We start from the raw sequence: 25,351 nt of genomic DNA, 5'->3' as shown, positions 1-25,351 counted from the left end.
GAGCTACTCCAAGCTTGCGTTTGCTCAAAGTAGCATCCGAAATATAACTTTCCCTCCCAGTCCCTGATCCACTGTAGCTCAAAGTAGCACCTAAGTGGATCACATCCCTCATCCACCACAGGGAAAACTGTGCCACCAAAGTTATAATCATGGTAAGCCCATACTGACCTTCAATGGGAGCTGATGGATAAGCTCCTGTCTCAATAGATAGAACACAGGTACATAATGGACACACACTGGAGTTGTTATATATGTAATACAATACAATGTAATATATTATTTTATTTTATTATATTGTATTGTATGATATTACATATTATATTATATTCCATATTATATTCCATATTACATTCCATATTACATTACATTACATTACATTACATTATATTATATTATATTATATTATATTATATTATATTATAGTCTCTGCCAGACCAAAGCAGAGGGACAGAATGGCATAAACTGAAGGTTCAGGACTAGGCTATAGAGAGAAATACTCCTTTTCGGTACTCACATGGCAGGTTTTTATAGTGTATATCAAGTGAGGAAAGAAGAAAGAGAACAGGCTTTCAGGTACTTTTCGGTCACAATATCTAGAGAGGGAATTCAGCTATGATCATGCTAGGGCTGAATTCTTAAGACAGTATGTTTCACTTCACTGCCACCAAACACGTCAACGTAAGAGTCCACTGCCGAGTCAGCTGATGATTGCTGTGGAGGCTCATGTTGAGGGACTTCCAACTCCTCTTTCCTCCCTAAGTACTTGTAGTACTTACTTACATACTCATTCCTGATGTGCTTTGCAGGGATCTCGAGACAGAATGGTTGAGGTTGATAAGGATCTCTTGGATGTCATCTAGTCCAACCCCCTTGCTCAAGCAGGGTCACCTAGAGCAGGTTTCCAGGACGACTTTTAATACCTCCAAGGATGAAGACTCCACAACCTCTCTGGTCATGGGCTTCAGTAGTCCAGGGCAACAGATTGCAGCATTCACCAAGCGTTCACTAACAGGTCCAGATAATGTACAAGTTTGTTAAAGATCCCAAGGAACAAAGAAAGAATTCAGATTTTGCCTTCAACCGTCATCCTCTGTTTTCCTTCTTTTATTCTTCTTTTTTTTTTCCCTCCTTTTACAGTTGGACTCGATGATCTTAAAGGTCTTTTCCAACCCAAATGATTCTATGCTTCTATTCCACAGAGAAGATGAGTGTCTGTGCAAATACATGTTGATAAGGTCAGTAGTCTAAATGTTTTCCGGAAGGACAACTTGCCGTGATGCTGGCCAGAGGATCATTTAGGGTAGAAAAGTCACATTATGTGGCAGATGCCATATGCTTGAGTTTACCAATGGTTCACATTAAATCTATGGATAGAACCGACCATTGAGCAGTTCCACTGGAAGAAAGACAAAGACCTTCAAGAAAGAACCAACAGCTGTGATTAAGAAGGATTTGTCAGCAGGACACCTGGGGGCTTTACTTATCTGAGGAAAGGAGGTGGTTACAGACCAACAAGATGATTTATCTCCAAATGTGGCTGAACAGATGGACAGGTTACAGACAGAACGCACATCATCCAGACAGCCATGCCTGGAAGACACCGTGCCCAGGGCTACATACAGCCACCGCATGGCCGGGGAGGGCTGTTTGGCTGTGCACCCAAACAACGTTCTCCAGCAGGCTGACGGACCTGTACCAGGCTGTGCCCATCACCAATGAGTTGGTTGTAATAAGATGAGCTGGGGACCTCGACTGGAAAGTATTTCATTCTTTAAATTCTCCTGTGGCAATGTTAATACAGCAATTCTGTTTAGCATCAGCCTCATAACTTGTTTTGATTATCTGTGGCCTTATGGTGGTGATTTAAACTTACTGATTTATTGATTCAGTCTTAATTGGGTCCTGAACTGGGTCATTGCATCATTCTGTCTTTAATTGTTTTAATGAAAGTCTAGCAAATTAGGCTGGTAATATGATTGCTTAGAGGGATTTTTGCCTGTTCATGCTTCTTAATGAAATCCATAAAAAGTGAAAAAAGGAATGAGATTATCCTACTGAATTGTGACTTGTATCATGGAGTCTGAGTGAAACTCAGAAAATCAATCTGCAGTGCCCTTGGCTCTTCCTCCAAATACATGTCCTCAGAATGAGAAAACTTAGCACATCAGCAAACATCCCCACAGGAGAGGAATGGATGGAGGAAAATGGTAAAATGTGAAGCTAAAACCTGGGTTCCAGTTCCTGCTTTTCAGACTGACTTTGTATGCAAGTCATTTAGGAGACCTAAAAACCCACTTGGATCCCAAAAGTGAACTTCAGCCCAGTGGCTAGAGCACACCCTGAGAATCCCTCCTGTTCCGGGAGCCCAAATCTCTGTATTTTTTGAGGTCTTTCATCATGTCCCCAAAAGTTTGTCTTGTCCCCCTTCCCTTTCCTGGCAGCTTGGTGCCCAGATTAACATTTTAGGCAGAGGAGTCAGCAGCACCTGTGAGAAGGATCATTTTTTCCCTACTGTCTGTCATGACATCTGTAAGCAGCAGCCTTGGCCATGGCTCCATCACCACTGGGTACTGCCCATTGCCTGCACAGGTCCTTACCACCTCTTCCCCGCTGGATTTCCAGCAAGGCTGCTGCATCTGCAATGCATTTTCTGCCCACTGGTCTAATGAGCTGTGTTGCCAAAGCTGCCTGTAACTTCTTACAGCTTTATGTTGCCCTGTTTTATGGCTGGAAGTATGCTGCTTCCTCCCACTCCTTGCTCATCAGTGAAGACCATACATTGCATCTCACTTGACGCTGGCTCCTGCTGCAGAGAAAATATCATTACTTATCAGCAGTGCGAAGTCCCCCACCAGGCCTGCTCACACACCCCAAAGCCTATCTATCTCTATGAAGCATACAAAGAATCTGCTTCAAAGATAAAGTTGCGAAACTAAAGAAAATCTGCAAACAATTAAAAAATGACGAGAATTAAGCACACAGCAGATGTGAAATACAAAGTTCAGATCAGCTTGATCCCCAGCGTGACAATGCATTTTATTTTATCCCTTTAGTAGAACAGGGATTTTTGTCTCCGCATGGGCTGTAACTCTGTGGCTGGAAAGCTTCCATTGTCTTTAATTAAAACAGTGTGATTACATTCTCCTTTCTCCAGCCTGTTTAGCCCCTGAGACAGCGCACAGAACTAGGTACCTGTCATGGGTGCTCTGAGTGTGGCACCAGCCTCGCTCCACTGACCGGGCCCAGGTCTGGTGCCCCACTAGCCTGACCGCAGCTCTCACTGCAGTGCCATACAGCCTTAGCTGCCACAGTAGAAGTCAGCTGTCCCAAGCTGGCTGCATCTGAATTCACAATATGCATTTTAGGACAGTTGCAGCTGGTACAAGAAAGCCTCCTAAGAGGTCAGACCCACCAGATCAGAAGACGATGCGTTATATTTGCATAGCCAACACAACACGTAATGTTTTGGTTTTGCCTGGAAGACAAAGTAGGCAAGGTTTGTGTCCACTGCAGGATGGCTTCATATTTGCTGCCTTTGCCTGATGGATTTTGGGCCTTACCGAATGTGGTTTGGGAGCTGTGTAAACAGATGAGGAAAGGATGGACTTGCTTTTGCTGCATGACTGCAATAGCTGGCAGCTGGACAACGTGCTGGACTCTTGTAGCAAACAGCATCTGTGCCAGCTGCGTTTGGGGAGGCACCTGGATGTTGCGGAGTCGTACGTAGCTGCAAGGCTGGACTTGCATGATTGCACTCGCAAGGATGGGGCTGGGCAAGAGCTGTCTGAGGTCTTGGGCAGCTGCCTATTGCCTGGCATCCTGGAGCTACTCAGGCAGCAAAGGTGCTCTGCAGCTGGGGTTTCACCTGCACGCCAAGGAGCCCTGCCGAGTGAGCCCCTCCAGCCCGAGACATGGGTCCGGCTGCCGCGCTGCTTTGCAGGGCAGGAAGATCCAGTTCCATGTATGCTTCCTGGGCAGTGGTCGCTTTGTCACTGGCGAGGCTTTGCTGGAGGTGTGAAGGACCACTGCCTGCAAAAGTGTGAAGCAGGTGGATTCGGGGTAAGGGGATGTGTGAAAATCATTTCCCTCACCAGATACCGTGGCCCCAGATGACCCACATGGCTGCAAGGAGAGCAGCCCCCCGCACCCAGCATTTACGATTCAATAAGTCCATGTCAAGCCACTAACAATGTATTATCTCCTCCTTACCTGCATCAATGTATTATCTCCTCCTCACCTGCATTATTGTGCAGAGGCTGTGAAGGCTCCTGGCAGATGTCAAATAATACCTCATTAGTAGTGCTGATGTCTTCTGCCTCAGGCTGTATCTCAACAGGTTGGGTACATGTTGTCTATGCTTGTCCAACATACCCTGAGCATAGAGACCTGCCGAAGCATTCATGCGTGTTGCAGCACATCAGTGTATGTTATCCTCCAGGTCTGGCACCTTCAGGATTTTCATCTGAATATGTGCACTCACCTGGAAGCTGCCAGTCCTGGGCCTGGGTGCTGCTTGTTCCCCTTAACATTGAATTGCTCTTGGATAAAAACACAAGATGAGCATCTGAATCAGGCTTTGGCGTGAAGGCTTCTCTCTGCTTTGGTCAGCATTGGTGTCGCTGGGCTTCAAAGCCCCATTCCTTGAAGCTGGTCCTGGGAGTTTTGTACTCTTGGCTGTGTTTTGGTCCAGGTTTGCGTGGAGGTTCCTTTCCCAGCCTGGGGCTTCAGCCGCAGTTGACAGCTTGGTGATAAGGATGGGTGCTGAGGAGGGTATTAAGCCATGGTTTCTAACTGCCCATGGTCTATGTGTGCATAATCATGTGCTAAACTGTGTATTAGGCCATATATTAAAACGAGACACTGTCACCAAGGTGGCAGTATTGGCTGGTTCCACCCTTGTGATTATTTTTTAATATATATAGTTATCAATTTTGTTACTAATTATTGTACTAGTGTTGATTTTAATATTGTTTTATTACTGTTCATTTTACTTTATATTGTTATTATTTATTCTACTTTTATTTAGCATTACTTATTTAACATTTTATTTCCTCGGGTACTCACTGAAATAAAGGAACTGCCCAGTTATCTGGGATGTCCCCTTGGCCCAGATCCCAAATAGCTGCCATGCATGTGTCCATAGGTGCCACACGTGGTAGCTGCCTCTGCGTGTGCCTGCCCATGCCAGCTGTGCCCTGTACATGGGCTCAATGAAAGCACTCGGTGATGCCTGGGAGATCATCCCACCAGGGCTGTGCTGGGAGGCAGCAATACAGAGGGGTTTAGCCCAGCAGCTCAGTCTGTCTCTGCAGGGTCTTGTCTCCCTCTCAACGTGACTCTCCAGTTTGGGAGGGTCTGTATGGCCAGCGATCTGTTGCCTGCATTGACCATCTAACGTTACGCAGTCCCCCAAGACTCTTCATCAGAGTCCCTATACCTTTTCCATAGGGTTTGCAGTCTGCTCCTATAACCAGCCCCTCGTCTCCAATCAATGTGAAATCCTTTCTCATTTCTTGTCTTAAATGGCCTTGTGGCTGCTGCAGAGGTTGTTAAACAGCTCTCCTGTTCCAGATGTGCCTGCATGGCAGGGCTTGGGTGATAGTTATCAAACGTAATGGAGGACTGAAGGAACAGTGGAAATGTAAGATTATATTATTACATCATACGCTATGCATCCCTTAGTGTGCTCAGCCGCTCAGCGTGTGCCATTCCCAGTGGTTAACGTGGCAAACGCTATTGCAACAGGGCCCAGAGAGGCGGTATTGTTGATGCCTTGTGGAGCTGAGATGCTGGAAGGGTTGTATGTAATTCTGGGTCAGGGATGGATTTGATATGCTCGTGATGTCTGACATGCTCAGCACCTTGTCCTGACAAATCTGATCCAAGTGCTTTATTGGAGACATCTGTTATGGGGGATTTAATGATAATTCTCCCAAACTGCTCTTACCAATTTGTCCACCTCATTGACATCACCTTTAGTGTCCTCCTGCCACTCCATCCAGCAGCTCCCTCCTTGATGGAGGGGTTGGATTAATTTATTTCATCTCAGTCATTCTCTGGCTCACAGCCCTGTTTTGTGATGAGCCATTTAAGTGCAGTGTGGCTGTGGCACTAGGTGCATGGTGGTTCACGTTTGGTGCCACCATCACCCACTTGTGGGAGGCACATGGATTATCAGGCAAGCACCTCAAACAACGGGGCTATGAGCAAAAGCAGCTGATACTGCCGTGCCCTCTCATACCACAGGGACACAGGAGGTATTTTTTTGAGCTAGGTGAGCTTTCCAGGTGTTACAGGCTTCTAGGCATGGAAGACAGCCTTCTTCCCCTAGATCTCACTGGTATTGAGTCCAAGACCGTTGGTTTTTGACCAGACTCTCTGTCTTGGAGCAATCCAGATCAGTGATGCATTTTCTCTCCCGTTGGGTGAGGTACCAAGTGTGTGGCCACAGGATGGGCTTCCCTGGTGACATGAAGATGCAACTACAGACAGTGCTTTTTCTGGCAGAGACTTTTAGCAAGTGGCACCACTTGGACCATCATATTGCACCATGTTACCCGGCTGTGGTGCAATGCCAGAGATCCCACCAGTGGCCACTACTGTGGTCCATAAGACTGGCCCAGTGAAGCTGGTTAAGAGGGAGACTTGGTTGAGTGTCTGCAGCTGAAGAGCTCTTAACCATTCATTAGAACCTGACTGAACTGGGGTGGATTTTCCACAGAAATTATTAATAGACTTGATATCAAAATGTCCTCATCAGACTCCAGGTCTTTGCTCTGAAGATGATCATGGTAAAAAAATCAGCAAAAATATTTAGAGAAAAATTAAATGTTTTTCAGTTGCAGACAGCCCCAGAGACGGCTGACAGTTTGAAAACTATTTTTTCCATGCACTGAGGCAGAGACCGGCACCAGCATGGAAACTTTCAACCTGAACGGTGTAAATACAGCTACTGGAAGTGTTGTAAAACCACAGCTGTCCTGCTCTCCTGGCAAGCAGTGCTGGTTCCAGCCACAGTTAGAAGATCTGTTTCCTGAGGCAGGAATTAGCTCTTCATCTTGTGTTCGTGGGGAGCAAAATGAAGCTCTCATTTTGTGTGTGTGAAGAATAGATTGTAATCCTAAAACTCACCTGAATCACCCATATATGCACAAGAGAAGAGGGATGAGGTTGTAAAGATGTTTTCTTTTACTATAGAAAAGGTTTTCATTGCTGCAAGCTTCCCACTAACACGCTACACCTATTGGTGCATATTGCAATTTCCAACATCTCTGAAACAAATAATTTGAAGAGAGCATAACCCATGATCTGTTTTCCTCCAGCAAGAGCTGCTTTTCCTGGCATCAAGAAATGGGAAAAATAATTTATTGACAACAGTCTGTGACATTTCCTCTTCCTTATCTCTTGAGGCCAAGTCTCCAGCTAGCAGGGTATTTCAGAAATAATCATAAAAGGAAAATTAAAAAGAAGAAAGCAAAACAGTTGCCCCGTTCCCATGGAAATGCTTGGGAACAGTTCAAGTGAGCACCCCTTCGTGAGGCGGTCATGTGTTTGTCCTCAGACGGTGAGCAGAGATCAAGCATCTCATCCTCTCCATATCTGCCGGGGTTTTACTGGCATGACAAATCAAATAAACCCCTTTTGCCTTGGAGGCTCTCTGCTTTTCTCTGGGCAGGGGAAGTGGAACAGAAATGTCATCTGAGACCTAAATAAGTGGTTGGGACAACCTGCTGCTCTGTGCTTTCTTCCTCCCTTCTTGGCTAGTCCAGCCCTTCCCTCGTGTGCCCTGGCATTTGGTGCAAGGGTCCCTCTGTCCTCTTGCCAAGCCACCAGCGACCCTGCGGGAGCATCTCTGCCCATCGAACCCGCTCTTACCCTGAGAGAGGGTGAGAAAGAGATGAAGAAATTGGGCTGTGAAGGTTAAGAGAAGCATGGTCGAGGGAGGTGATTCTCCCCCTCTACTCTGCTCTCATGAAACCCCACCTGGAGTACTGCGTCCAGCTCGGGGGTCCCCAACAACACGAGAAATACATGGCCCTGCTCGCATTGGTCCAGAGGAGGGCCACAAAGATGATAAGGGAGCTGGAGCACCTGCCCTGTGAGGACAGGCTGAGAGGACTGGGGTTGTTTAGCCTGGAGAAGGAAAGGCTCTGGGGAGACCTTATAGCAGCCTTCCAGTACCTAAAGGGGGCCTACAGGAAAGATGGGGAGGGACTCTTTATCAAGGAGTATACTGATAGGACAAAGGGTACTGGTTTTAAGCTGAAAGAGGGTAGATTTAGATTAGATATTAGGAAGAAATTCTTTACTGTGAGGGTGGTGAGGCACTGGAACAGGTTGCCCAGGGAAGCTGTGGATGCCCCATCGCTGGAAGTGTTCAAGGCCAGGTTGGATGGGGCTTTGAGCAACCTGGTCTAGTGGAAGGTGTCCCTGCCCATGGCAGGGGGGTTAGAACGAGATGATCTTTATGGTCCCTTCCAACTGAAAACATCCTGTGATACTATGATTCTATGAATAACCTGAATTTTCAGTCAGGCTGCTGCTTCCCTCTTACTCTACAAATTCACGAGACAACCCACAAGCTCCCTCGTTGCTCAGCGGGAAGCTAATGAAATGCCTCTGATGCCATTTTTCTGCCTGAGGTCTCATACCCACGGAGCAGATTTGCTTTACTGAGCAATCAGCAGTTCAAAGACCTGCTTCCAGCCGCAGGTCCAGGGCTGCCAGGGAGGCTGCGGGCAGAGAGGAAAATCCTGAGCATGTGGGCTCCAGCACTGACTCAGTGGAGCAAAGCCCTCGCAGAAGCAGACATTTCCTTTGGAGCCTGTGCGATGTGTGCAGGGGCTGGGGGACCGCAGCAGATGACAGGGCAGATACTTATAAACTTGAGAGACAGGATTTGACTGAGTGCTGTAAAAATTACAGTTTGGATTATGGCCTACCTGCTAGAGTAAACAGAACAGAATAGGAAAAAATAAGTGTCAGAAATCCTCTCTGCTCTCCAAAGAATGTGTCTACTCTGCAAGGAAACACTGAGAAAAAGCAATGGGTTTCCAGCCCCTGCTTGTATGGGGAGCACTGGGATTGCTGCTGAGGGAGACGCTGAAGGTGGTGGCTTACCTGCCCAAGTGCTCGTCATCCTCTGTCCATGGTCACAGCAATGGGATGATGTCCCTATGGTTCCTATCATGAAGGATTCCCTAGTTTGCCTCTTGTCAGGCAGCCTGGGCATACCAGCAGTGCCAAATCATGGCAGTCCCTGGGAAGGACTTGAGTTCTGTGTGGGTACTGTGTAAAGACTTTCAATAGTCGGAGGCTGTCGAAAGAGCTCTTGATGCTGAGGAGCAGAAGAGATCTCCTTGGGCTTTGCTCCAGCCAAGAGTGCATTTGTCCTATCCCTTTTTTTCAGCTAGGTGTGTTCCTGTGTGAATAAGCAATCCAAATTTTGGCACCTAACGCAGATGACTCTGATTCACCCTCTGCAAGGAGCTACATCTCTCACTGATGTGCTGACATCTCCCTTCCCTGCCCCATTTGGGCAGTCGGTGATTTTAGAAACTGGAGCAGGAGCCTGAAGATGAGGATCTCTGAATTTTCTTACCCAGACCTGCCACTGAACTGCTGTATGAATTTAAGTGATTTACATGTCTTCATGCCTTTGCTTGACTTTGAGTGGAAGAGGATCATGCAAAGTGTTGCTTAAAGCATTTTAAGCATTTTAAGGACTCGACGTAGTCAGTGGAAAGGTGAAGTATTTTGTTGCAGTTGTTCCCAGACTGTGATCTACGGGCTGCACTTTGGCAGCTGGTGGCCCTCCAAAACCATGTGGTTTTGAGTTTCCTTTTGACTGCCTCCCTTGCAGAAAGGATCCCAAGAGTCTGTAAGAGCAATTAGAAATGGAGAAAAGGAGCCAGGCCACTTTGTGTGCTCTGGACGCTGACAGCACTGGGTTGAGCTCACCTCTACTCTTTACCATGCTGCCAAGTTGCCACCCAAAAGCAATGCCTCCAGGACAGCAGCAAGCTTGCCTGGGTCGCTCCCACCACGGAAGTGATCCCTTGTTCATTGCTGTCCGTGCTGGTGCTTTACCTGGAGCTAGAGCTGGAGCCATGCATCTCCTGGCCATCTACTGATACAAAACACACATATGATAGAAGCTCTCTCCCACAGGGGTCTTTGCCAAGGGCTGCAGGTGAGCTGGGCGTTTTTGAAGGAACTGGGCTGAGAAATAGTCAGCTCTGATTGATTGCTGCACCTCATTTCACATTAATGCAAGTGTGCAGTTGTAATCTGCCACAACCTTGGGAAAATCAGCTTGTCAGCAGTATCACCAGTGGCTTGAATGTCATTGCTGCTCCTGCCTAATGTGAGAAGAGAATTGGGTCCATAATCTGTATATGGAGAGCTGGGTGCTGAAGACCAACACGTCTCACTGCAGTGCCTGGCCACTCCTTGGAGAGACCAAGCTGTCAGTTCACTGTGTATGGATGGAGGAGCTCCTGGTGAAAGTGAGCACATGCACAGATAGGAAGGACTCAATCTGGCCTCTTGTGAGACCTACCAGCCAACTCCAGATCTCCTGACATGCCAGGGACGCAGTCAGAGCCAAAGTTGGTGGGAATGGGGCCAAACACACTCAAGTACAAAATGCCTCATAGCTTTTCTGATGAATAGTCTGCCCTAGTGACCAAGAAGAGGAGGACACACTAATAATCCCTCTCCTCTGTGGCTTCACAACTGAAATGAGATTCTTTAAAGCTCTTTAATTGGTGACACTGTCCCTGTGTGATGCTGCAGCCCATGGGCTGGCAAGAAAGGACAACAAGCAACACACTGAGAGGGTCCTCTTGAAGTCAGCCCAGCTTTTGAAGAGCAACGTGAGGGGAGATGGTGCCTGCACACGGTGATGTGTCCCTGCCTTCACAAGCCAGAGTGCACAGGGTGGGCTGATGTTAGCAGAGCAGATCCCACCCAGGGGAAGGGTGGTAGCAGGGTGCCATAGCGGGGCATGGCAGCAGCTGAGAAGTGACTGAATCTGTGAGCTGCTGCAATGCAACTTCTGGCTGCAAAACCTTTGGCGAAGCTCTTTGGTGGAAAGGAGGAGGGAGTTCATTTGAAGCAGAACCCCTTCTCCCAACACTGGCCCTGGCCACTTTCCTCCTCCTGCTTGCAGGGGTGTGATGAGGTGCTTTTGACTTCATTGTGTTCATTGAGGTGGCCAATTCCTGCGTTACTTGCTCCTCTGTAGGAGGACAGGATGCTGATAAATCTGACTTTCAGAGGCTACAGTCAGCAATCACTTGTCTGACTCTCAGAAAGATTCATATTTGTAGGAAACGTTCCACTCAGTTCCTACCTAATCTTAGATCTAGGTAATTGCAAGCAAAACTACAACTTCTACACATTTTATTTCCCAACAAAACATGGCAAGACAAAACCCACTCTGGACCCTGGTACCAAGAGGTTTGGGGGATTCAACTGGCATGTCAGCGTGGATGACTGCAGACCAACCTGATAGATCCTACTGCCTTCCTTGCTGGCCAGATGACTCAAGCGGGTTGGATGCCGCACACCCACTTGCCTGAGCTAATATGTGGTTTTCTGGTAGTACTTGTGGGCTGTTTTGTGGGCACAGCACCAGCTGAGCCCAAAGCTCTGCCCAGCTCATGGTTAGAGGATTTTCCTCGATCTTCAGTAGACTTGTGCTGCTAACACAGCATCTTGGGTCTATTCTCATTAAAGCTACTGATTTTTCTCAGTAATTGAAGGTAAGCTTTGAAACCGTAGCCATGCCTGGTGTTTTGACAATTTTCTGGAGAAGCGAGAGGTTTCAATGAGCTTGGAGGGAGCGGGTTGAATGCTCTGGCTTTTGCTCAGTCCCTGTGTTGCTCTGCCTTCAGTATCCCACACCTCCCTGCACCTTCCCCAGGCACTCACCACCCACCGGTCCTCTGCAGGCCTGGTTTTTAAGCAAACCCATTGCTCCTCTCACCCCACTGAAATGTCACTGACACAAGCAAGTCCTCACCAGTGGGGGCCTTTGGGCTCCCTTATGCAGACCCCTGATGGACAGTGCATGGCAAATGGCTCTCCCTTTTCCAGAAGTCCCATCCAGGTCCTGGTAGCCACCTCCAGCTCCAGTGTCACTTGTGTAGCTACTCTGTGTAGCTACTCCTCGTCTTCTTCCTGAGCTTATCAGAGCGCCCTTGTCCTCATGGCACCTCCCTGCCTGCACAGACTGTGACCTCCCCCAGCAAATTCCCCAGCCCCAGGGCACTGAGGAGGTGTCCTGGAGCTGGAGATGATACAATAAAAATCTGGTTTTATCTGTTCTGGCATGGGCTGTCTGTGCTTCCATCTTTGGCATCCTGACTATCTGGTCTGGATGAAGACCCAGGACAGGCTCAGAAAGGTTCATTAAGGGCATTCGCTGTGGTTTTATCCATGAAGCACTGTGAAGGCTTTGCTGAGAGTGTGTGCATTGCAAAACTAAAACATTTCAAAGGCTTCCTGCTGATTTTTTTGGGGGCAGGGGTGTATAAGGATGTGAAGGGACTTCTGCCAAACTTTGTCACAATTCCAAAGTGGGAGTCTGCCAAAGAAAATGTCACTTCACTGATTATATTTTAATGTTGCGAAACAATTATTCCTGGCCCCCTCTCCCCCGCCCCACCTTGCTCTGAGAAATGGCCTTTGTTTATAGAAAACTTCAGTAAAAAGAAAAAAAAAACTATTCATGAGGCAGACAACCAGAGAGGGAGGTGACATTGTGCACAATTAACATTAACCAAAGCAGCAAGCAGTTGCTAAGACACTCTCATCAGAAGAAACCATCAGGCACCTCAGGAGTGGTGTGATGCCACCAAACCCATCTAATGGAAAACCAACAAGTCATAGAATCATAGAATCATTTAGGTTGGAAAAGATCTTTAAGATCATCGAGGCCAATTGCAAACCTCATACTGCCAAGTCCACCACTAAACCATGTCCCTAAGCACCATGTCTACCCGTCTTTTAAATACCTCCAGGGATGGAGACTCAACCACTTCCCTGGGCAGCCTGTTCCAGTGCCTGACTGCCCTTTCGGTGAAGAAGTTTTTCCTGATACCCAACCTAAATTTCCCCTGGCGCAACTTGAGGCCGTTTCCTCTTGTCCCATCACTTGTTACTTGGGAGAAGAGACCGACCCCCACCTGGCTACAACCTCCTTTCAGGTGGTTGTAGAGAGCGATAAGGTCTCCCCTCAGCCTCCTCTTCTCCAGGCTAAACAACCCCAGCTCCCTCAGCCGCTCCTCACCAGCCTTGTGCTCCAGACCCTTCACCAGCTTCGTTGCCCTCCTCTGGCCACGCTCCAGCACCTCGATGTCCTTCTTGTAGTGAGGGGCCCAAAACTGAACACAGCACTCGAGGTGCGGCCTCACCAGTGCCAAGTACAGGGGGACAAGCACTTCCCTGGTCCTGCTGGCTATTTCTGATGCAAGCCAGAATGCTGTTGGCCTTCTTGGCCACCTGGGCACACTGCTGGCTCATGTTCAGGCAGCTGTCAACCAACACCCCCAGGTCCTTTTCCGCCAGGCAGCTCTCCAGCCACTCCTCCCCCAGCCTGTAGCGTTGCATGGGGTTGTTGTGACCCAAGTGCAGGACCCGGCACTGAGCCTTGTTGAACCTCATACAGTTGGCCTCGGCCCAACGATCCAGCCTGGCCAGGTCCCTCTGTAGAACCTTCCTACTCTCCTGCAGATCAACACTCTTGCCCAACTTGGTGTCATCTGCACCAAATCTTGACCCACCAAAAGATGATTCCTTGGAAAGACAGCATCACTCCTGCCCCACCACATCTGTGTTGTGCCTGCTTCCCCAGGCATTAGCTCCGATGCCACCTGGGAAATCCCTGTTGGGATGACTTGGCCTGGTTTCCCGCACAGCCGATGCAACCAGAGTCAACGAGCCCTCCCAGCAGTGCCACGTATGCTGGGACGTGCTGTCCTGCTCGCTGTGTTAGTTTTAGGAGATTAGGAACATGCCTAAACCCAAGTGCATGCTGGAAATGATGTTTCACATGCAAAGCAGTCTGGTTTGGAGGGAAACAGCAACGTTTCTGTGATTAAATGAAAATAATTGGGGTTAAAAGGGGAGGAAAATGAAATTTCCTTGCAATTACTTGGATTTATTATAAGAAAAAATGACATACCTTGTCAGTTTTATCTGCTCTCCACAATTCTCCCTTTATGTTTTTCCTTCTACTTTTAGAAATGAATTTGGACTCCTTTGCCTCATTAATGAGAGATTACCTAGCTTGGCGAGAAGTTTTGTGTGTTAGAAATGGGCTTTACTGATACAGCCCTGTAACACTGATGTGCTCTTCTGTTCCAAAAACCCCTTCTGCTAAAACCCAAACAGAATAACATGGCTATTTCCCCAAATTATTGTTCAAACATATGGAAGTAATTCCCTTCTCAATGGTTTTGGTGTTAAGGAGCAAAGAAAGCTGCTAACATTGTCTGCTCTCCATAAATCCTCCTTTACTATATGGTTGTTCACAAGCTACCCAGGTAGGGTTGTTAAATCAGGACGGTACTTGGGATTTAAGAGAAAATAATACAGCTTGTTTGACGCACTTTGCTCTATAAGCATCCAATTTTTAAAAAAAACATAATTTAAAAATCAAACAAACAAATAGAAAAGCCCAGAAAATCCTGTAAAGTCTAAGGACGGAAGGTGCTTTTTGGGTGCAGATCAGCATCTGAAGTATCCAGTTCAGCTCTGGTGAGACACACAAACCTTGCAAAAGTTTAACCAGTGACTGAAACAGCACAACAGAGACATGTGGTGGTGGTGAAAAGAGAACAATCCCAAGAATTCCCCTCTCCTGTTTCCCTCTGTCATTCTCTTCTCTTCTCCAGCCTGAAGTCCTGGAAAATACAGTTGCTTGTCATATGAAGCTACTCTAGTTTTTGCATTTTCCTTGTTGCCTCTCACTATACATTTCCTATTAGACACTTTTTTTTTGAGACGGGGAATAACTGCACACTGCATCCCAGAAGTGGGCATACCTCATACTTAGCAGTGTAATGATGGTCTCTAGCCCTTTCCTAACAATTTCCACCACTTCACCTACCTTTCTGATTGCCGCTAAGTGTTGAGCCAATGTTTTCATAGAATGATATGATGTAACCTCTCTATCATCATGATACTAGATTGATCCAATTGATTGACTAATTGACCACTAATTGTACACAATGATATTAGCTGGCTGATGCCAACTCAGAGTATCTCATTTCATGTGAAAAGATAGGACTGGTTTTCTTTTCCCCCATTAATATCTTTTTACATTGCTTACATCACATTTCATTTATTTTTGTTGTCAGTCACTCACTCAGCATCACTCAGCTAAGTCTACTCTTTGTTACTGTTCATACTCATTTAATCCCTGTCCTTGCAATTTGTTACTATTCATTTTGCTCCTTCACTACTTCTTGTCATCCTCTGGATCCGTCAGGAAAAATTGATTCAGCCACTACAGCATCCCTAAATTCCTCCACCGTGAACAGAGATGCTGAAAAGCCCCTCCTTGCCTCCAGTTCTGGCTTCATCTGCTCTGGGAACCCCCAGCACTGGCCCTGCAGACGTTCTGGCAGCCTTCAGCCTCCTCATGTGTTTGCAAAAGCAGATGTTATTAACTTGTAAAGCATCTTTCAACTTCTCATGGGGGGCTGCTGCATTTGGTGTTGTTTCTAACCAATTGCTTTCCTCATTTGAACACCTCTGCTTTCTTTTTCGTTTTTTCTTTTTTTTTCCGAGGATGTTTTTGGGTTCCTACACCATCCCTTGCCAACCCATCTGGCTATGTCAACCTCCTTTGCATTTCTGCACCCCAGTCTCTCCCGTGTAGCTCTCAAGAGGAACGTGCTCAATCATGCCTTTCGCATTAATTTGGAAAATGGCATGAAATTTTGCCCTTTTTGTGGGTTTCCAGATTAGCTGGTCCCTGAAGTTGCTACGGCGTGGGTCTAAATAAAATCAGAGTATGTGTTGGGCCCTATGTGACATGTACCAGCCTGGATGGACGTAACCCAAATTCCTCTTCCCACTCGTGTTTCCTGCCCGTACAGCCTCCCTGGTCACTCTCTGGACACTGTCACCAGCAGGGACAGGCCATCAATAATTATATAATTAATTAATATATATATATATTATATATAATTAATTAATAGCATTTTTATTTGGGCTTGGCATCCCCTGTTGCTTGTTGAGAGGGTTAACTTGTGATCTGATCTGACTGCTAGTCCTTATCTCCGGAAATGATCCAAAACCAAGCAGGAATGAAAGGAAAAAAACACACAAGGAAACAAACTTTTTTGATTTTTTACCCAGAGAGGACATTTTGGGTTGCGTTTGGATTTTGCATTGTGGGGGGGTGTTTCTGTTTTCTTTGCAAAGTAACAAAATTCGCACAAAACTGACAAGGAGAACAAAATGGTTTACTTTTTTTTTTAAGCTAGAGAAAGGGAGAAATAGGAAGAAAATTTCAATCTTTTCATCACGAGACAAAAATATCAGCCAAAAGAAAAAGATTTTTAACACTGTGTTTGGAAAATTTCTAAGAATAGCAAAGGTGTAGCTATATTAACTATACTTTCTCAGCTTTATACAAACATTTATAAAACATGAATGAATACCAGAGGGAATATTTTTATTAACAAAAAATTAAAACACAAGCTTTTAATACCTATACCAGGAAAAACAGTTCATTTCTTTAAACAGCAGTTTGGAAACCAGAAACAAACAAAAAAAAATTAGTTACTTTCCTATGGATTTAAATTTTGGAGTTAAAATCTCTTGATGGCTTCTAGGGAAGCCTTAGGTCTGTAGTAATTCTCAGGAAACAGCATTGCTGACTACAGCACAAAACAACTCAAATTGTGCTGATTCGGTAGGCAAAGCCTTTGAAACCAGTGGAGCTTGTGGAGGAGTCAGAATCTTAAGAAATGCCAATATTATTTCAAGGGGGGCGGGGGGGGAGAAAAGAAAAAAGCTCTATTTCCAAAAGGAGCAAAACTGGAAGGTAATTAAACTCAGCAGCATCCTAGAAGCCAACACAAGGCTTAGCTTCTGAGTTCAGCTTGGACTGAAGCTCATGGTTGAAAGCTCATATGGGCTTTTCCTAGCAAAGGGATAGTCAAAGCGTGGTCCAGCAGGGCTGTAGCCTGGATATACTCTAATTTTGAGTGCGAAGATACAGCATGGAGACCATGCAGTGATTTGGTAAAGTGTGGAGAGCTAGGAGCAGAGCGGTGGTTTGCACAGTTATTTCTGAGGGCCTCACCTCTATGTTAACGATCATCTGGATCAGCCCACCTTGTACAAATCGGGTTTAGCCCTGGCAGACTGTCAGTGTTGCCCAGGGCTGGGCAAGGGCTGGCTGCCCCTGTCAAAAAGCATGAAGCATGTCTGCACTCGGATCTCGTGCTTGGAGTAAGAAAAACTATTTTGAGAAGGGAAGAAAAACACAAAACTCTTCTTCTACCTCTCTCTCCTTATGGTGCCCTGTTATGAAGGAAGGTTGGTTGAGTACCAAGACCCAAGACATGCTCTGGTACATTAACACAGCTGAAAACGTTATCAGCCATGGATACTGATGCCTTAACCTATGCTGCTTGAGCAGAAGTCAGTTTGTAAATGTCTAATAAAGGACATGATGGACTTATTTTTAACGAGATAACCAAGAAATGGGATTTACTTCATATTTTAAGAAATTAGACTATATCAAATGTGTAATAAAAATATTTTCTATAGGATTTTAAAATATATACATATATAAACTACCTTAATTTTTAATGCCCTGTTGATATTGATGTGGTCTCTACAGTACCTAAGTGTAACTAAGTGAGGCTGCCCAGCAACCTCCATTATACCTCAAACAGTGATTACAAAACTTGAAGCCTTGTCCACATTGTAAATTAAACCTGCTTGAAAACGGGATCTGAAATTGTCTGTTAGGCCTGATGCAGCACCCACTAATAGTCAGGCTAAGTCCCCTCCTGACTGCAGGAGGAGGATTAGGTCCTAGACACGGTCCCGAAATAACGTGGTTTCCAACCCTGTTGGCTGGGCAATGATAAAGGCACCTGAGGGAGTTACTGAGACCCTTGAGGCACTTCCTGGTAAAATAAAAATTATTAGATATTTTATTTAGAATATGTAGGGATATTTAAAACAGTCTTAAGACAATTTGGGCACATCTATACTTCATTTTGAAGAGGGGCCCAAACTGAATGTGTGTCCCAGACATAGCCTTTGCTCAAACACTGGATGTAGACTTTAGTAAAGCTAAAGGGAGGATGAGGGCTTGGGGGCGATGATGGAGCAAAGAGCATTCATGCCTGCATCCTTCCCACAGCATCCATCTCCATATATCGCCCTGGCTCTGCTTACCCAGCCCATGTGGAGGAGGTAAGTTGGCAAGAAGAGCTCCTGTGTCAAGTGCCTGCAATGGCCCATGGGGCTGAACACTTTCATCAAAGACAACCTAAAACTGGTGATGGAGGTGGAGGGGGGTGAGGGTGGAGAAGCACAGATTACTGTCCGGCCCTGTGTCTGCTGAGGACAGCGAGGACACGGCTTTGGGCTGTGCCTCCAACACACAGCCAAATCCGGTTTGCGTTCCTGTTAGCACTGTGTGTTAGCACTATTCCATCTAGCACTGTGTCTAAAGCAAGTTCAGATTCATTTTCCATGCAAGGTTTGAAGCACAGTGTAGACAAGGTGTGAGGGCCAGATCCTGATCTAATGCAGGCAAAATTCGCCATTATCATTGGCCTGAGCACTTACCCTTGCATTATACTTTAAGGTAGGTAGCATGGGAGTTCTCCTGCTTCAAAGAGTTAATATAGGGGATTTGACCACCTGCAGAAGAAAGTTTCTCGCTGAGCTTTCGGTTCATCTGCTCTACGTGCCTGGTGTTTTTCCTGGCTTGCCGGAGAGACCTCTTGACTTTCTTCACCCGATCTCGCAGCTGCTTGTTGCGCTTCTCCAGCGTCGCCACCTTTTGCTGCAGCTTCTTCACTCTGTCCTCCTCCTCAAACAGGGCTTTCTGGACTGAGGAGCACATGAGCTGAGGGGATAGCAGAAACAAAATAGGAACAGGTGAACTTTACACAAAAACTTATTAAAGCAAGGGTTAATTCAGGGGTTACTTGAAACATTTCACAACTCTTCAAAAGAAGAATGCTTTTTCTGAAGTTCTCCTTTTTTTTACACCTTTTCTACTAAAATCTTCTCTTTCACTTCTATATTCAGATAAAACCCAAAACTGTAGATCTTAATGATACTAGTGATTCACAATTACTTTTATGAGCTGTTTTGACAAACCTGTCCAGCCTACTGAGGCTATGTTGAATTTATGGAGGAAGGCTGCCCTGTTTCTGGTATCAGACTGGAGTTCAGGCCAAGGCGCATCACTATTCATAGAATCATAGAATCTCTCAAGTTGGAAGGGACCTATAAGGATCATCGAGTCCAACTCCCTGCTCCTCACAGGACAACCTAAAAGTAAACCATACAACTAAGAGCATTGTCCAAACGCCCCGTGCACTCTGACAGGCTTGGTGCCATGATCACTTCCCTGGGCAGCCTGTCCCAGTGACCAACCACCCTCCCAGTGAAGAACCTTTTCCTAATGTCCAACCTGAACTTCCCCTGATGCAGCTTCATTCCATTGCCTCGTGTTCTATCGTTTCCTATTGGAAAACTCTAAATTTGATTCAGCTTAGCAGCCCTTCAGAAACTCCAGATTTTAATGTGAGCCTGCCCTTTGCTCTTTATGTCAACGTGTGAAATAAGGACAGCACCTGCAAAACACAGAATGAATTGGTTTTGCCTTTTCAAGAACTGAGTTGTCTTAAATATTTCATGATATGGATTTTTTTTCAGATGAAACCCTAAAGGGTAAAATCCCATCAGTTTCTAGGGGCATTCAAGATCCCATAACTTTAACAGAAGTGATTTTTTGGGGGGGGGTCATTGGCTGAAGATTGCCCCTCCCATTCTACCCATTACCAATGTATTGCAATATTGTCCCCACTAGAGACATCAAGCTCTTGATGTCCACTCATGCCTGTGGCTCTTAGGCAAAAAAAAGGAGCTTCAAAGGTGCTGCACCCAAGGCATCACTAGAAGAGCAGCTCACAGGCAAATCCCCTGGGTTGGATGATGGTCCAAATGCGAATGATCTGTTGGACAACTGTTCTTCCTCTACTGCCTCATCCTAGGACGACTCAGAGGTCTATCTCATCTCAGCTATACATGATTGCCATGTCTACGGTCTCCTATTTCTGACTTGCTTCCTGTTTGTAGGTGCACCAATAGGAGTGGGATGAGAAACACCAGCTAAAGGCTGCCGACTAGTTTCAGTGCAAGGGACTTGTGCTCCTGACGTACAGCGTTATGTGGGATGGGATTCGGCTGGCTTCTCTTAAGCAGCTAAAAGTGAGCCACACATCTGGGCTCTTCTCTTTTGGTTTCCCCTGTAATGGCTGCAGGGAGAGACAACCTTCAAGAGTGGGAGGAATCACCCTCTTGAACACAACTCTTGTTTCACTGGCTACAAAGGCATCAAGTTCCATGTTTTCTACCTGGGCAACATTTTCCAAGGAGGAAAAGAGGTGCCTGGGGCTCAAGGACAGCCCCACCATAAAGTTTCTGGTCTAGAGGAGCCACCATGGAAACCTATTTCTGCCCAGGGTGATGTCTCTCATTCCTTTTTTTTTCCTTCAAAAAGCATCCTGAGATGTTTTATTGTGCAAGTGGGACTTTCAGCTGATTGCTGCACTGGTGTGCTGTGAGGAAAGGCGATGTCTTCTGCTGGATTTATCTCCTGTATGCATCTAGATTTTTTTTTTTATGTGTGTCAAGCACTCCTGGAGCCTGGATGGGCTTTCTCTGGCAGAACATTTGGAACAGACAGGGAATCTAAATAAACAAGTAAATCCTCACTGTGATGATGAAGGATTACATGTTTCTTTCCATCTTACTTTGTAGTATTTTCAACAACTGAAAGTAGGGGAGGGAGCCTGCTTTGATGATTAACATTTCATTTGCTTTGGAAACCCCCAGCAGCCGAAAACCATGGCCAGTCAACACAAACACAGCAACTGCTTCCAGTCACCATAAGCTCTTGCTTCTTGTGCAAAACCACTGCAGGGCTTCACCAAAAGGCAAATGCTTGCCCTGACGGTCCTCTCACTAGGGCTCTTTTATAAATGCATGCTAGGGAGACTGGGAGCTCACAGATAGAGTGCCAGAAATTGGACTGAAGGAGGGAATTTGGTTTTGATCACAGCTCATTCCAAGTGCTATTTGAAAACAGCCAGCACCTCCTGGGTTTTGTTTGCCAAACCCTTGCAAAACTTCAAGCAGAACACTTCTTGAATTCAAATCTCTGCAAAGGAGAGCACTGAGTTAGGAAAAGACGTTTGTTGGGAAGACAGGAGGTGGAAACTCTACTTCATTTCTTGCATTTTCCACTGATGCAGTGATAGGCATGGCACATGACAGAGTCCAATGCAGAGGAACAAACAGTTTATGCAGCTGAAGTGTGAGGTTGTGCGAACCCAGCCGTGTCTCATCTCTCTGGGCTGGCCGGTGGGGGAATGGTAATGTCTGATGGCAGACACCAGCGATGGCATTAGCCTCATTCCAGAGGCACCCCCAAACCTTTTGAGGTTGGTCCTCTGTCAGCAGAGGTAGTCCAGCTCTACAGAGCCACTCCGAAACTTCTCAAACACCATCAAAAAGCTAGCCACTTCATTTGCTTATGCCGTTCCTCTTCCAGGTCCTCATTCTCCAGTCTGAAACCCACAGTTTAGTGCTTAAATTACCTGGAGATTTCCAGAGCGATCACTGGAACAACACAGCTATAAAACCTGAGGTACTGTCAGACATGCACAGCTTTGCTTACCAACAGGGCAGGCGATAGGAAGAGCCCAGCTTGATAACTGGATGCCTGCCTGCAATCGCAGGACTACCAGCTGAAAAATAAACTCTTTGCTCCTTCTGCATGGGGAAAAATAACAAGGTGGAGTCCTCACATTCTCACCAGCTGGTTACAAACAGCATTTTTGATAGAGCTCTGCAGTGAGGGTGATGTTTAAAAGTGAGTGCTGTCCTACCCTTGCTGTTACTGCTAGGGCTGCAGTTCACATGGGTGCAACCAAGTTATTTTTAAACCGGTGCTGAGAACTGTGTAACTGCGACAGCTAGGAGCTCAGCACAGCCGGTATAGCTAACCCAGCTGCTAAACAAATGGGTGAGAAGTTAACCAGCCCTCGGTCCATGTTGCTACTTGAATACTTCTTGTTTACAGCCAGATAAGATATCCCTGCATTGCACAGTCGTTCCTATGGAGCATATCTACAAACAGGAATTTCACACCCCGTTTTGTCTGATCTCATCCACCCATAAATGTGCACACTTTGCACTCGATGACCATCAAGATCAGACCTTAGTCCAAAGGCATTGCTAAAAGCTACAGAGAACTGGATTTTGTTTCTGGGAATGGCCTGTGCTCCCATTCCCCACCACAGCTTGCCATGTCAGGCACACTAGAGAAGGTAGATTTTTTTTTTTTATGCAATATTTAAGGGATAACAAAATCTCCATCTAGCAAGGTAAGTCACTGAGGACCCACTTCCATTTGGTGCCACTGAAGGAAAGGACAGGAAAGGATGGATAGCTGACAACTATTCCCACAAGGTATCAACAGCAGACAGTTTAGCAACAGCTCTGAAATGCTGCCCTTAGCATGGCATACATGCCCACAGACCTGGGAAATGGAGAGAAGGACCAGGAAATGGCTCCTCAGAAAAACTTGTGGGTTACTTTTCTAGGTTTCCTTCAAAAGTTACATTCTCTAGTGACCCACAGTTCAGAAGAGTTGTTTGTTCTGGAGATCTCTCTGCATGTCTGCTTGTTCCACAGTTTTTTAGCAAGGCATCCTCAGCAGCGGTTAAACTCGAGTCCAGAGCAGTACCAGGAGATATAACCAGAAAGGTAGCACAAGAACCATACAGCTCCTTAGGATTCATCCCAGACAGCCTACAGCTGTGAAACTCTGAGTTAAATATATTTGAATATTTGTCTGAAACATCTTGTCACAACTACACCCAGTTTTACGTTTCACCACATCTAGATGATTTACAAAATCTGTCCATCTGCCAAACAAATCAGCACTGTAACAAATCAAACTGATTTTCTGAGCGTCACATTACAGGCATGCGAGCCCTTTACCAAACACCCTGAATTGACGTATATATGTACATTTGTCCGACTGACAGATGCACACATCTGCCTTTTATAAGCTTCATTAGAATGGGACAGCGGCTAGGAAATGCCCCATGGATAAAGGTGCAATGGTAGTGCTCATCCACCACAAATTGTCCATAAATGGCTGAAGTTAGCATTACAGAGCTCAAGCCACTCAAACCCCAGCAGTGGCACCCAAGTCTTGCCCTTCATTTACCAAAGGGAGAGAAGCTGAGTTCTAGCTAGCTCCTCATGCGTTCTCCCTATGGGCGGCACAGCTAAAAAGCACTGGAGCTCCACTACCCAAAAGTCTCTCATTTCAGCTCTCCTAAAAATATCTTTCACATCAGACAGTATTTTTGGACATTTAGATATAGGGTGTCATCAGGCAAGATGACTGTAGGAATGTCTTTAACTGTGTGACAGGAAGACCTGATCTCTGCATGGACACGATGTGTTTTCAAAGAATTGGGGATGGGTCACTTTGGTTTCTTGCCCTCAAATCTTCCTCCTGACCCGCACTGCTAACTGGAGCAGTGTCTAGCTGGGATACTCCCTCAGCATCCCAGACCCAGCATCACCCCACCACAACCTCTTGGGAGCGTTCGGTGGAAGAAATGAGAGCATCTCTCTCTGGAAATGCATCCCAAACACTGCAGGTTGGGAAGCACAGCTCCTGCTCTGCTGCGGAGCCTCCTCTGCACTGCATCCCAGTGAGCTCACCACATCCCCGCACCGCTCTCCTCTCGCCCTTCCCTGCTATAAATCTGCTCCTCAGAAAAGGTAAAAACTGTCCATTTGCTGCACATTGACTTGCTGCTCTGTGCTTTACCGCTGTTGGAGTTATATAAAACATCTTAAACTGAAACCTTATGCAGCACGAAGTGCGTACCTCCAGCTCTATTTGTCTCAGCACAGCATTAATTCATGCACTTTCTCTCAAGGGGTTCAGGAGCCAAACATAGCTCTTTATTTTTCTTTAACTCCACCAGGATTTATTTCTCCCAACCCCTTCTGTGCTCTTAGCAAGAGGAAGAACTCCGTGCCCTGGGGAAGCTGATAAGGACATGATACAGCTCACTCAGACAATCTTCAGCTCTCCTGGCGGGGGAGGCCCCCTTTGAGACCTGCCTTGCCATGGCCACATTTCAGACTCTGAGCATCACTTTCTCCTTTTGTTCAGCCCCTTTGGGCAGGCTACGTGGGAGCGAGCATGTTGGATGGAAAGACGGACGGTGCGGCGAAGCATAGCAGGAGGGGTCTGGCAACAGAGGGTATTGGGTTTGGGATGGAGTGACTTAACCTCCAGTTACTGGGATTTTTCAGCCAAGACTAACACTCCTGCTGAAGTGCGGAAAAGCCCCTGTCAGCACTGTTAAACCATCGTGTTGGGTGAAGTGGTGGCGGCATGGCAGTGCTGGGTTAAACCACCTCTGCCTGCTGCGAGACCGCACCTTTCAGAGGTACCAAATCAGGGTCCTGAGGGCAGATCCAGCATCACTGGCATTAATGGGGACAAGCTGGGATTTTGCCCTAGGACTTGATATGAATCACTGAGATACACAAGACCTGGATGGAGAAAGAAATTATGGTGGCTGTTCTTACCTTACTTATCTTACTGAATGCTCGGTCAGCATTTGCCGTGGGAGGTGTAAGGCTTGTGGCACAAGTCTCCAGTTCATTCAAAATATTAAGAGATGGGGACTTCACTGGGGTATGAAGCATTGCCTGCAGGGAGCCTCTGCCAGGCTACACCCACCCCGAGGTGTCTCAGCACTGTGAACAGTGCTTTTCTTCCCCATTTCACTGCTCGCTAAAAGAAGATTTTCACTTTAATCTCCTAAGACGCAGCCAGTCAAGGCAAGTCGTCTCACCTTTCCCAACCGTCATCGGAGAGGAATGGGCATGTCCAATGGGAGACTTCTTGCCTACCTTGGACACCTACCTCAGGTGGACCGCTTTTGGGGACCCCTCTCCATTGCCTAGATAACTAGCTCAAACTGAGATGGATCCCACCCTGAGTCCCACAAAATGGTAGCTGGCATCACTG

At 46.4% G+C, this 25,351-nt stretch overlaps 1 protein-coding gene across 1 annotated transcript in view; it reads right to left on the bottom strand.

The window, feature by feature from the left end:
* Positions 1 to 18,838: 18,838 nt before the first annotated feature.
* The window catches only part of CCDC3 (coiled-coil domain containing 3), a gene marked incomplete at both ends in the record, with an annotated part of 41,010 nt that continues 34,497 nt past the window's right edge, over positions 18,839 to 25,351 (bottom strand). Inside the window, one exon of the mRNA XM_082308120.1 lies at positions 18,839 to 19,114. Coding sequence (XP_082164246.1) covers positions 18,839 to 19,114 — 276 coding nt within the window. The remainder of the gene's footprint in view (positions 19,115 to 25,351) is intronic.

Source organism: Platalea leucorodia, assembly GCF_965183815.1.
Source record: "Platalea leucorodia genome assembly, chromosome: 4".
Taxonomy (NCBI): domain Eukaryota; kingdom Metazoa; phylum Chordata; class Aves; order Pelecaniformes; family Threskiornithidae; genus Platalea; species Platalea leucorodia.
Note: the sequence above shows the minus strand (reverse complement) of the source record. Positions and strands in the feature narration are given on the sequence as shown.